The following is a 12,966-nucleotide window of genomic DNA, read 5'->3' on the forward strand; positions in this document are numbered from 1 at the left end:
CAGTATTTGTGTTACTCATGTAAAGAGTTGTTGCTTGTAGATGTTTTCAGAATTCCAGGCCTTCTCATTACCTCTTTCATGAGATGTCTCATATCACTTTTTTTTTTTTTTTTTTTTAAACCTGATTTACACAACAAATCAACACTGAGTTCTTCAGACCTTCTAAGGTCAAATATGAGGGATGATGCTTTGGAATGCAGTTATGACAGGGCACTACATGGACTTCTGGAAAGTTCTGGATAGGTGGGCAGATTGCCCACATTGCCTGACCTTGACCTGTAGGCTGCTGGGAACTGTGGTATGTGAGGCTCATTCAGGACTCAGGGAGGTTTTCTACCTTTTTAATGAACAGTGAATCAGGATCTGAGTGCTACACCTAAGGGTTTACGTGGTGCTCAGACTCCAGGGTAAAATTCTTCATGTATCTAAGATCAGCTGCATTGTAGTAATTACTGTGATTACATAACAGACATTAATAAAATGGGCAATTAGTAAATTCCTTAAGCATTATGATGTGACCAGAACTGTGTCATGGACATGTCCACTGTATGTGAACAGTCTGCAGATGCTGGCAACTTCAGAACAATTGATGACATCTTGAGAATGGTGGGCAAAGATACTCTTTTCACTGGGGAAATTGTTTGAAGGCAGGTTTAGTTCCAGGGTCTGGCAGACCAAATATTAGGTGCTGTCAGGCCTAGTGCAAATAGGAGCAGCAGAGCAGCACATGTAGGCCTGACCTGGTTAAATATGTATACCTCTGTGGTGTGGACAGCTGCTTAGCCTGTCAGTTTAGTGCAAGTTTTGTAATGCAGGAAGGAATTTGCAGGCCCACCCAGTACCCTTGAAATCTATACATGTTCCCAAACAGTTCTTCCTCTCTAGCTCCTACGTGCAAAATTGAGCATAAACCATGTGATCAGTGGAGTGCAGCCTCCTCGCAGAACGCTGGCACCCATCCCAGATGGGCAAGGTGCTGAAGCAAGGAGAGTCCTCTCAAGTAACCTGATGAAGCAGGGAGTGTCCAGGCCTGTGGCTTTTGATAATCCCTCTTTTGAAAGGCTTACATGGGCTGTCAGAGATGCCCTATTTCTAATGCATAGATGAGAGCAGCCTCCAGATGTTCTCTTTAGCAGGACTGTCTTTCCTCCTCCTCTGCCTCCTGTTGAACTGTGTGGATCTGGTGCCCAGTGGGTTTGTGGATTGCACAGTGGGTTATGAAAGACTAATAAATTGGCAGATTTGGTTCAAAAGTTTTTCTATTGCATCCTTGAAAAATACACTGATGAATTTATGATGCTTGTTAACTCTGGTTATACCCCAGGGGAAGTCTAGCACTAAGGAAAAAAGACATGCCAGTTCTATGTGTCTGGTTTTGCAGAAGTCTCATTATTACTTGAAATGCAAAGTAACACCTACCAGGTTCAAGCCCTGGGCATTCACTGGTCAAGTGCTGGATCAGAGCATCTGCCCTCACCTCCTCTTTTGATGTATGTGAGCCATCTCATGGCTGCTTAGTGTAGACAGTGGGTTTGTTCTGAAACCTGGTATCAGCTTGCAACACAACAGCCTACAGAAGAAATGACCATAGCCCAGTAAAGCAACTTATCTACAGATTTGCCGACTGGGGACTTCCCTTTCTCAGCAGAACTGAAACTTCCTGAGTAATTAATAGTAAGTAAAAAAAATAGAAGAAAATTCAAAAGGGTGTGTCTACACTGCCTCTTCAACCTGAAATCTCATTGTGTACCCATTTTGTTTTCACTGGAAAGCAATGTCATTTGAGGACTGTATATTACCCTTGTTTAGTCTCAATAGTACTTTGCTTTTAAAGGAGTACCCATGGCCTCAAGAGAGAAAAAGTCTGCTCCATGTGAATCAGAATGGGACTTCTGTGATTGTAGTAGGTTCTTAAAAATATCACTTGATGCATTTTAATCACTTTAGCACTCATTCTTGCAGTTTATCATCATGATCTGTGGAAATGGAAGATCAGCCTCACTTACAACTGCATCACTAAATCACAGGCAAAGGACATGTTTTCTCCTTGCAGAGGCTGCTCCCCTAACTGTACTCTTTAGGCAATTCATCTCTCATCATATGCTCCAATTTGCTTTCCATGTTACTGCTCACTTGATGGGTTGGGAAACGATCAATGCCAGATGCACATTCCTTTCAGGCAGTAAATGCTCCTGCAGCAGTAAGTTATGTGCACCAGCTTCTTGTTTCATTAAAATCGCATATGGTTTCCATTTGCCCCTAATTGGTCTCACATCAGCTCAGTCATATTCTCTGAGTGGAAAGCTTAGACCTGTGGCTCCTTTGAACAATTCCAAAGAACTGTGGGAAACCAAAGCCTTGTCTCAGCCTGACTTTCCCTGGTCCTCTATGTACTGTGTCAAGAAGTACTTGATCTGGAAGAGAGGGCTGAACTAAATCTTGCTCTGTTGCACCAATCTTATGTAGACAAAAGGAAACGGAAAAGGTGTTTTGAGCTGAGTATTGCTTTGAGTCATATGCTTGTTATTTTTATCCACTGTTGTAAGCTGGCTTTGGAAGTGCTTTTGTGTGTTGGTTTTGACAACTATCTTTCTAACACTGCTAACCTTGGCTGAAAGCATTTCTGCCTTTGGCAGTTGTCAGAGACACAGAATGAGGCAAAATGCGCTCTGCTGAAAATACTCCTTGGAGAGAGATGCGAGATGCCTTTGCTGTGCTCTGTACATGAGGCACTCCCTTCCCCTCCCTCCACTTCTATAATTTTTCCTTCCTTTTCTCTGATTCTTGCCTACTGCTTTTTGCCTTTAGCCTGAATTCAGTTTCCAGTGACTAATTAAAAGATATAGGAGGAAAGTTAAAAAGAAAAAAAAGCCCTCCAAAAGGGAGAGAGAGAAATGTCTAGTTGGCAGGAATGACACTGTTTTCTCTTTTTATTTTACCAGAGGGTTCTCAATGCTGTAGCCATGCTCATTATGTAGTTTGTAGTGTCTCTGCTTAGATCTATAGCAAACCTAGAATGTTTCATTGATGCAAGCTGTGAGACTAACCCAGCAATGCATGTAACTCCAGGAACTCAACTCTGTGCTTGATCTAGCTAATCTCTTATGTCTACCTGGCTTCACTGAGTTTAGTAGGTGTAATAGCCGATAACAACAGGCAGTGGGTTTTTTCTTCTTTTCTTCCTTTAGCTTTGTGTTTTTCATGAGGTATTTCCTGAAGCTAGTTTTTACACATACTAACATCTACATATGGATCCGAGAGATTCTACTGGGATATTCTAAATGGATATAAATGCATTTTAGATCCATCCATTCTTCCTTCTCCATTCAGTCTTCCCTCTATGTCCCCAGCAGTGTGTATGATGGGGAAGTAAGGAAGCTAACATCGGGAGTTAAATGCAGGGGCAGTGCTGGGCAGTTGAAGAGTCGTTAACCAAGTTGCATATAGGAGGAACCTGAAAGAAATGTCCAGGAGAGAATTTGCAGGATTTGTCTAACAGAGATCTCTTGTTTCTCTCTGATTCTAATGTATTTCAAAGAGTACTTTAACTTCCGTAGGGTGAGGTGCACCATATCAGGAGGGAGAAAAATGCTTGATACTACTGCCATCAGAAAGGTTGTATCCAGTTAATAAGCTACAGGTGAAATGACAAGCACTAACCAAGTTATGCTTGCTTGTTTTATGCAACCTTGTTTCTTTAATTTATGGTCTTGTTGGGAGGATTAACTTTCTCCCAAGTAAAGCCCTTCTAGAGCAGTTTATACTTTGCGAGGTGATGAAAGGTGTGACACAATCAAAGCCTTGTATGAAAAATTTGTATCACTCCTTATTTTGCAGTGTTAGAAATCAAGCAGCAGAGCATGTTGTGCCGACTGTCAGTGGCAAGGAAAACTGCAGGGATGGGAAATGTGGTTAATATTTAGCGAGTGTAATTGTGATCAGTTGTTTTATACAGAGCTTAGGCCTGGGCAAACCCATTTAATTGCCTTCCACTTTTTTTTGGGTGGCCTTCAAAAAGGCTTGCCATGCCACAGACAGGGAAAGTTTTTTTGGATCTGTACAACAAAGGCCAACAGTAAATGTCATAATTCTGGTTAGAACATGGGAAGGAAAGTTATCTGTGTCTCGCTTTCCTGTTTTTACTTAGACTTTTATTGTTAGCTACCAACACACTTGCTGATGTAAACACAAGTCCTTCACAATGTGATATTTATGTGGCAACTGACTGGCAGAGGTGAATGGTGTTGAGAAGGTGCTCTTTCTCAGTTAGTATTCCTGGGAGCACTTTGAAAAGGCAAGAAGTCAAGATTTGGACTGCCAGTAATGGGAACTAGTTTGTTGGTCAGGGTATAAAAGGAAGGCATCCAGCAGTGAACCTCTTACTTCACTACCTTTTTTTGCTTCCTTGATGAAGTTCTTTGGTGATCCTGTGTACCAGCACAGCTGGATTTGACTTCTTCAAAGACAAAGCAAAAGAGGTTTGTTTTGCCTTTTTTGGCTTTGGTTGAAGGTCATGATGGAATGAGGCAAAAGAAAGCTCCTCTATGGTGTTTTTTCAGCCTTCTTGTGCTTTGCAAGAAGCCTTCAAATTCAACACTGATTTGTAAAAGAATTCTATTTTGGCTATGGAGGAGGTGACTTTCAGTACTAACAGATCATCTAACAGACTGGAGGCTTCTGGTTTTTTCCCTCTTCATAAATCCCCTGCTGTAATCTGTATTTCCCTCTCCAATCTGCTTTGCTGTGGAAGTGGAGGAATGGGTGAAGGGCTTCTATCTCTTCCCCCTACTAAAGCAGGCACCAGCTACTTGCTGCTCATAGAAGCCTGCAGCCGCCAGACAGTTTAATAGAGCCTCCCAAGAGGCTGCATACAGTTGAGCCATACTTCCAGTTCAAAGGACACAATCCACCTTTAGTTATGGTCCTCTGGTTTTAGGGCAGCCAAGAGTGTCGGTAGTAATTGCTAACAGATCAGCCAGGGGAGTGGGAAAAGGAATGCATCTTGTGAGAGCGAGTGAGCGAGCAAGGGAGACAGCAATTCCATCTTAGCAGCACCAGCAGCACCAGTACTAGAAAATCTGTGTGTAAATGCATCCTGCCTTGACCACATTAGGAGACACCTCCATAATCGGCATTAATATTTCAGTAGTGTGCTCGGTATACTCAGGAGTCTTAACCATACCAGCTGCCTTAGCCCTGTGTGATGTGAGCCCTCCAGCATGTACCAGCACAGAAGGGAATTCCTGTGAGGCAGATCAAATGAGAGAGCTGCTAGTAAGGCTGGTAAAAAGGTCTCAGTAAATTGCTCTTGGAAGTGAGCCCTTGTATAGTCTTTGGATGAATAAAATGGCCACCATCCTCCTTGGCATGTCACGTGTCTGGTGTTAAAGCAGCGTTTTTAAATGTTGGTGTAGCCAGTGGCCTCAGGGCAGAAGGAGCTTTTCTTCAGCCTCCCAGTCACGTTGCTGCTCCCTATATATTTTATTTAGCCACTATTTGAATGTCAGAGAATGGCCCGGGAGATTAACTTGTCCTGTGTGTCTCCATTAGTAAACAACATGAGTCCTCCACATCCTTCACTCACTTAAAAGCAGTGAGAATGCATCTCAGCCAAAGCTCTCACTTGCAAATACTCATATTGCACACCAGTAAAATAAATCCTTGAAACAATAATAAGAAGTGTAGCAGTTGTTACCCTCCTGAGCTGTTCATGGTAATTGGTCACGAGGGAAAATGGGTTTGGAGCAAATCCTGGTCTCTGAAGGGTGTGCCTCCATTTAAAATGCTGTTTATGGATGACAACCAGCCCACTTGCATGAAAGCATCTGGTTCTCATGGTGCAGTTGAGCAAGCAGCTGGGATTGGTGGTGTTAGCCTGGGTCTGTACCGCTGCCCTCTCATCAGGGGAAGGTAAGATTTGGGACAGGGTCACCATCTAGTGGCTGGCCCCTATAAAGGACACGGGCTGGATTGAACCAGGACATTTGATGCCTTTGCTTTTCAGCTGGGAGAAAGAGCTACCATACATGTAGTAGTTACTGTGTGCCTGGATTAAATTGGTTGGTAGCTACAAGTCTTTTCACCGTGTTGTTTCCTCAGCTTGCCAAGTGCATGTCTTCATCTCTCATTCCCTATTTTTCTGCTCCTTGACTCGTGAAAAGAATGCCTTCTTGCATCTCAGATGTAAAGTCAGTGTCCTCTTCTGCTTCAGGTCTTGCCTTTAGGCCTATTCTCCCTATGAATCCTTGAGAAAATGGCTACAGAGTAAGTGATAAGCTAAAGAGTACTTCAGTTAGACATGTATGCATATGGGCAAATAAAATGTCATAAATGTCCTTTTTCTCCTATGCCCATTCTGATTTGTTTGCCTTTATAGGACTTCATCTAGTGACATTTGGAAAATATGTAGGCAATTTTTGCCATATTTATGTGTATACATGCACCTGCAGACAGTTTGTACCACCCTAGGGATGCCAGGGAAACACAAATCAGTAGCTGCTGTCACTATACTAGTCCTGGCAAATCTCTGTTTTCCTAACTACCGTGCTAGTTTACATTAAAAAAAAACCCAAACAAAAACCACAAAAAGACAGGGAAAAGAGGTAAATACATTAATAATTTGTGATACATTCTTAGATGAATTTCTTGAATCCTCAAACACAGCAGGTTATTATTTTCATTTTTTTTTAAGAGTATCAACTAAATGCCTAGTTTCCTTCCTTTCATGAGGGGATGTTTTCTCCCTCAATTTTTTAATCATGTCAAATGTTGAGAAGCAGTACATATGTTTTCTCCTCTTTGTATCATGGCATGACTGCCATGCTTATCAAGATTTATATCCTTGTCTAATTTAGTTTTTCATAAATAATTACAAATCACTCATGAGACCTTGCCAACTGCTCTAGTCCCACAAAGTGACCCGACCTGAAACCCCAAAGTACTGAGAAACATTCATCTTGGAGTATTTTCATAGGCAGTGCTTCAAAGGAATTGCGGTTTAAAAATATGCAGCTATTTTGGTGACCACTTGTGTGGGATAAAGTTTCCCATCAGTAATAGCAGGACTGTAATAGAGTTTCAAGGAGAAGGGAGGAGCTCAGGAGAGCAGTCACAGCACCTTTTGCCTCATTCTGCTCACGAAGTAGGAGTCTGCAGCAGTAAACAGTCAGCTTCATTAACTTAACATGGACTGAATTTGCAACAGAAATGCTGTAAATTTCAGATAATTTGCAGAGGCTGAAAAGTTCTTCTGACAAGTATGCATGGCCCCTGCTCAGTCAGGAGCAAGGGTCTTTATTTTCTGGCCAGGTGTGAAGAGTGGCCATATAACTGGGGAATGGTGCTTTGAAGGAGCAAAGAGAGGGACTGGGAAACACGTGGCTGCAGATGTGCAGCTCGGAGCTCTGCGCTTGCAAGGTGTGCAAGTGGCTCTTGTGTGTGGAGCCTTAGGGGGTTGAAGCTGCACATGCAACAGCAACCTCTGAGCAGTCCTGCCCATCCAGCTTTTCTCTCCAGTGGCTCAGAGGCATCTAATACTCAGGGATGGGATTACAGGTGATAGACTTACCTTGGAATATCCCCTGCTTCTTGGCTAACAGCTTGATTTTCCCTTTAATATGGGAAAAAATTTGCAGGGTGGGTTCTTTGTTCGCTTCTGGCTCTTCATTAAAGAAAACAACTTAGCTAGAAAAGTTACCATTGGGGTGATAAAGGCAACTTCTCTGAAAAACAGAGGGCTTGACCCATTGACAAAAGGTTTGAAGTGACAGCTCACACTAAGGTTTGTCCTGGCTTTTCTAAGTGAATTTGCTAGGATAGCTGTTCTTTTCCAACTTTACTGGGGAACAATAATAGGAAACTACAGACCCTTCTACTTGTTTGCAAGGGTATCATTAGTTGAAATTGGAATGCTCTCACGTGCTAGTGGAGATACGCATTTTGAATATTTAGTGAAGCTGTTGTAAATCAAAGCTTCTGTTTGAAATGGCTGTGGTACCCTAACTAGAAGTCAAAGGGGTGACAAGCTAGCAGGGCAATACATGAAAAAAAAATTTATTTAGGTATTTTGTCAGCAACTGAGAATGTGCTTGTCATCTTAGATGCTAACTGTGTTCTGGTTTGGAAACATTACCATTTTGTAATACTGCCTGTTTTGTGTATTTCTTATCATTGTCAATAAGATAAAAGATTTCTTTGTTGGTTTTAGATGTGTTGGGCAAGCACCAGTTTTTTTCAATTTCAGTGTATCAGCAGATGAAGATAAGACTTTTGACACTCTCTGCTATAGACTCCAGTGTTAGTGAGCTGTCCCGGAATTCAAAAAGTCTTAAGGAATTGTGTTCTTTCTCACTGACTCTTGGTACAGTCTGGTTTCTGTAGCTTTGTTGGTGGTTGTGGTGGTTGGGGTCAGCAGGTGGAGGAAGCTAGTTCTTTAAAGATATTTGCAGTCCTCAAGCGCACGGTTCAATATAGCTACTAAATATTGAAGATAAGAGTAAATTGAAGTTAGAACAACTTGTTAAACAGAAGAATCAATAAAACTGCTTTTACTGCCATTGGGAAATAGAAGTTTAAAAAAAAATTAAGTTTTACACTCAATGAATGAAAGTTTTGTTGGTTCTTTGAATCAAAGCCAGGACTGTCTTACCTAGTTTAAAATTTCTTTGACACGTCTGGCTGAAGCACAGGTTATAAATCAGAGCAGAGTGGATTTGTCTTCATTTCACATCACCCTCGTGGAACAAGGTTCAGGAACTGGTGTGTAAAACCAGACCTATCTGTTCCTTTAAATCTGTTCTTCTGGTTATTCAGAAAGCTAGGACAAGCTTGTTGCCTCCCTAGTTGGATCTAGGTAGTAAAAAAAAACTTTGGCCTTCTCTTTTTCCCATTTCTTCCGGTGGGTTTCTACAGATGTTTGAAACCTAAATAAGCTACGACGCAACAAGAGGCTTGTTTAATGTCCTATACGTCAGCAAAACGTATGCCTGAACTTTGTTGCTGCTGTTAGATAGTGCTGTAATGCAAATAACTCATTCTGTTTTCCTGCTTCCACTTCTTTGTCTCCCTTCTATGCCTCCCTGCTTTTTGTTGGTTTTCTGTGATGGATTAAAATGGGTAATGCCTGCCCTGTCCCTAAGCTTTGCTCCTCTACTGAGATGAGCAGGTGGTTGTAGAACTTTTTCAAAGAGGATTGATAGAACAGTTTTTTTAATTTTCTTTTTTGTGTATGTGGAATGCCCCAAAAATAGGTGAGCAAGAGAACCCTTCATTAAGCACTGACTGTAAACTGCCCACTAGATTAAAAAAAATCCTTATCTATGGGACCTCAAAATCCTTACATATGAGGGCTTGGGCTCAGTTGACATTGCTATGGTGCATCTGTGGTATCGTGGAGGTGCCTATGGCACAGACCACACACTGATGAGGGAATGCAGTGCAGTGGACACAAGATCTGATGGGTCAGCTTATTTTGTCTTCCAGGTGACTTCTGGCTGGCCTGGCAGCTTTCACTGGGCACTTGATGGTTGCTGAATAATCTGGTTTTGCACAGCAGCTGTTTGTTCAAGGGACCATTTGTTAGTTTTGTGGTACCTCAAAGGTGGCAGTTGTAGTGAAGTCCCCAGATATGGGATATTCCAGTGCACTGTACTGTGTTGTTGTGTTTATTGGGAAAGAAAAGTTTTATTGGGCCCACAAAGAACAATTTAAAAGTAGTATCCTGTTGAACATCATCCTGTATGTTGGGAGTTAAGGCATTACAAACTTCATCCCACTGGCTTGGTGCAAAGATTTTAATCTGTCTTGGTCCCAGCTACAGTCTGCTCTGCAGATTTCGCTGAGATTTAACCACAAATAATGCTTGTTCTTATTCTTCACACAGAACTGGATTCCTCTAAACAAATACCTGCTTTGGCATCCCATTATACATGCCTTCACTGTGTGTGAGGCTTAGAATAAATTGAGAGGAAGGTTAACCTGGAGTTTTGTTTATTTTACAGGATAGTTTATCTAAACAATTTTGTGGGGTTTTTTTTAAGTGGGGGGTATAACATTAATGTTGTGAAAAGTTGTCTACAATTTGTTGTTTTTTCCTCTCTTATGACAGTGATCCGAGCTAAAGTGGTGGGGAAGAAGCTCATGAAAGATGGACCATTTGGAACGATGCGGTACACGGTCAAGCAGATGAAGGTATGTTTGCAGACATTTCCCGTGGGCTAGTATATATGGTTAGGAATCTAATTAACATTAGTAACAAACACTTTGCATACTTATCAGCACTGCAGTTTTTTGTAGTGGCCATACTGAATGGAAGGAAACCAGTAATTGGTAGACATTTCCCTGAAGTGGGGAAAGGAGCAGGAAGAGGTCATTCCTGACATACAATGCTGAATACCTGAATTCTTCCATTATTTTAAAATTTCTGGTAGTAAAAGATGGCAGATGATCTTCTCTAGGTACTGAAGTCATGTTTTGTGTTCAACATGCACAGTATTGGACTGGAAATGCCAGCTTTGCCATGCAGCACTTTCATTAAATCCAAGAAGGAAATTATGGTAGGGGGTCTGCCAGCCTTGGGAGAATGCTTGTTTCTCTTCTTTCCTTGCTTTCTTTGTGACCACCAGTTAGGATTACAGCATTTTTTTCCATGTACAAAACAAATGAAAATCATACAATGAAGTCTTTATATAAAGCTAAACGGAGCACTGTAGCTTTTAAATATTGTCAGCTCAGAAGTGTTGTAAAATATTGATTCAGAGATGAAAAGAGGTAGAACCACACCAGTTGCTTGATTTCTTTGGTTCCTTTCTTCAGAGCTCTAGTTCTTTGCTGCACAAACTGCACCCAACCTGCTGCTTTGCACTTGTTTTTTTTTCTTAAACTGCCCCCTTGTTATGTAATGCTAAAAATTAGCCCTAGATTGTTTTTCTTGGCAATGCCATTCCAGTCATAAGACTGGTTCATGTCTTTAGGAAAAAAAAAAAAAAAAAAAAGAAAGGGAATGGAAAAGCTTGGCAGAGACTGCAGAAATCTGAAACATATTAGACAAAGTAAAGGTTCAGAAAAAACCAGTCACTTGCCTGCCTTGTAACAGTAACTCTCTTTATAAGGCAGTTTATAGCTAAGCACGAAAGCGGGGAGGAGGAGACGCAAAGCCTGTTTCATAAGCTGTCACAAAACCATGCACGTAGCCAAATCTGGTCCTGGCATGGCTCTTCCACAAGAGAGGAATGCCTGCGCTTCGAGTAAGAGGGCGTGAGGTGCTGGGCTTACTGACTTCCTTAACCTTAAAAATTTCTCTGTAAGATCCAAAGGAAATACATATTTTTTACAAAGAAAAATAAGCAACTGGTTGTATTGGCAGTAATGAGACAACACTGCCACTTTTTTTGGTTTTTTATGGCTTTTGTTGGCCTCATCAGGTTTGCAGCACTCCATGCTGTTCTTCTCCAGTTTTGTCACTCTCACAGCGCTGCAAGTGTACCCTGCTTCACAAAACTACTCAGTGCCCACGTGCTGCAGTGGCTTCATCACCTTCTCTTTCTGATTTCATCCTGGTCTGTCCAGTACCATTACTTTCCCTCCTTCTCCGTGCCAAGAGTTTGATGCTTCCTGTCTAACATACGACCATGAACAGGGTGCAGCAGTGATCTAGAATAATGGTAGTCCCTGAAATTAAGTACTACCCTTTACCAACAATAACACTGCCCCTTTTCTAAATAAATAAGACACCTGAGCCTGTCCTGGCTGTTTTCATTGGGTTATTCTGCAGCACAGGGCCTTTCTGCAGGAGCATTTCCACAGTGTTTTGTTAGGAAGCTATGTGTCCAACAAAACCAAGCGGGATTTTAAAGAGGAAATCTTGTGTTGGTCAAACTGCCCTTATGTCTGCTTAGATGGTGGGCTGGTGGGATGTTGCACTGGATGTTTAACTGTGACCTTTGGCATGAAGGAACCTGAAGCAAAGTGCTCAGTAGGACTGGAATGTCCGGAGGCCATAGTTCTTCATAAACAAACAAACAAACCAAGTGTCTTCTTTGGAAACCCTGCTGTCTTTCTGCTGAGCTTAGAGACTTCAGTATAAAGAGGGATTTAGATCCATACAGTGGGGGAGTTCAGAGTGATGCAGCAAATTTCTCCCTTGTTTGCTCCAATGAAAGCTGACTGTCCGCCTGCTGAAAGGAGGCCTATGGCTCTGCACAGCTGCATGGGAACAACTCTGAAGATAAAACTAACATGTCAGTCTACATAAACCCTTCTGCACCTGCAGGTGAAAAATAAACAAGCCATTTAGTCTATCAGTGTGTGCTGAATTGCCTGTGGAAAGCATTGAAAGCCTCAAAGGGCAGAAAACAATCTCCGTAGTTCTTTCACGGGCTGCTTGGAGTTTGCCGGGTTAGATTCTTGATCTCAGTAACATTCCTCACTGAACTCATTGCTGCATTTCACAACTAAACCAGCTTGGGGCCTGAACTGGAGCACGAGGTCAGCCCACAGGGACAGAACAGTGCCAGGCTTTCTAGTGTTCAGGTTTGTTGTCTGAAGAGGCCTTGTGCTTTTCCAAGCAACCTCTGCCTCTCCCCACTGCTTTCTCAAATAATATAAGAATACTTTGAGATCACGTGTCATAAATCTGCTCAGGACTGATCTAACCCCTATGTGTTCTGTGATCCTGCAGTGCATTCTGAGAATGGCCCAAGCCTATTTCAGGAAACTGCAAAGGAAACAAGGAGATAAGATATTTCTCCTCCATGAGCACACACAGTCCTGGTTGACCATGGCAGCACCCTGCACAGGCTGCCAGAAGCAAGGAGACTTTACTTGGTTTGTTGCTTATCTGTAAAATGAGTCTATGGGGGGAAATGTGATAGTCCCAAGAGGAAAGAAGTGGGGTAGGATTAATTTAGTTTAATTTTAGACAGACTAAAATGAGGTGTTGAGTCTTTCTTGCTCTCTTCATTGTCAATG

General features: G+C 42.0%; 2 protein-coding genes across 3 annotated transcripts in view; one reads left to right on the forward strand and one right to left on the reverse strand.

The window, feature by feature from the left end:
• The window catches only part of SYN3 (synapsin III), a 189,257-nt gene that overhangs the window by 105,178 nt on the left and 71,113 nt on the right, over positions 1-12,966 (reverse strand). The window lies entirely within an intron of this gene.
• The window catches only part of TIMP3 (TIMP metallopeptidase inhibitor 3), a 37,603-nt gene that overhangs the window by 15,568 nt on the left and 9,069 nt on the right, over positions 1-12,966 (forward strand). The window contains exon 2 of the mRNA XM_048301301.1: positions 10,106-10,188. Coding sequence (XP_048157258.1) covers positions 10,106-10,188 — 83 coding nt within the window. The remainder of the gene's footprint in view (positions 1-10,105; positions 10,189-12,966) is intronic.

This window comes from Corvus hawaiiensis, chromosome 4 (assembly GCF_020740725.1).
Source record: "Corvus hawaiiensis isolate bCorHaw1 chromosome 4, bCorHaw1.pri.cur, whole genome shotgun sequence".
Classification (NCBI taxonomy): Eukaryota; Metazoa; Chordata; class Aves; order Passeriformes; family Corvidae; genus Corvus; species Corvus hawaiiensis.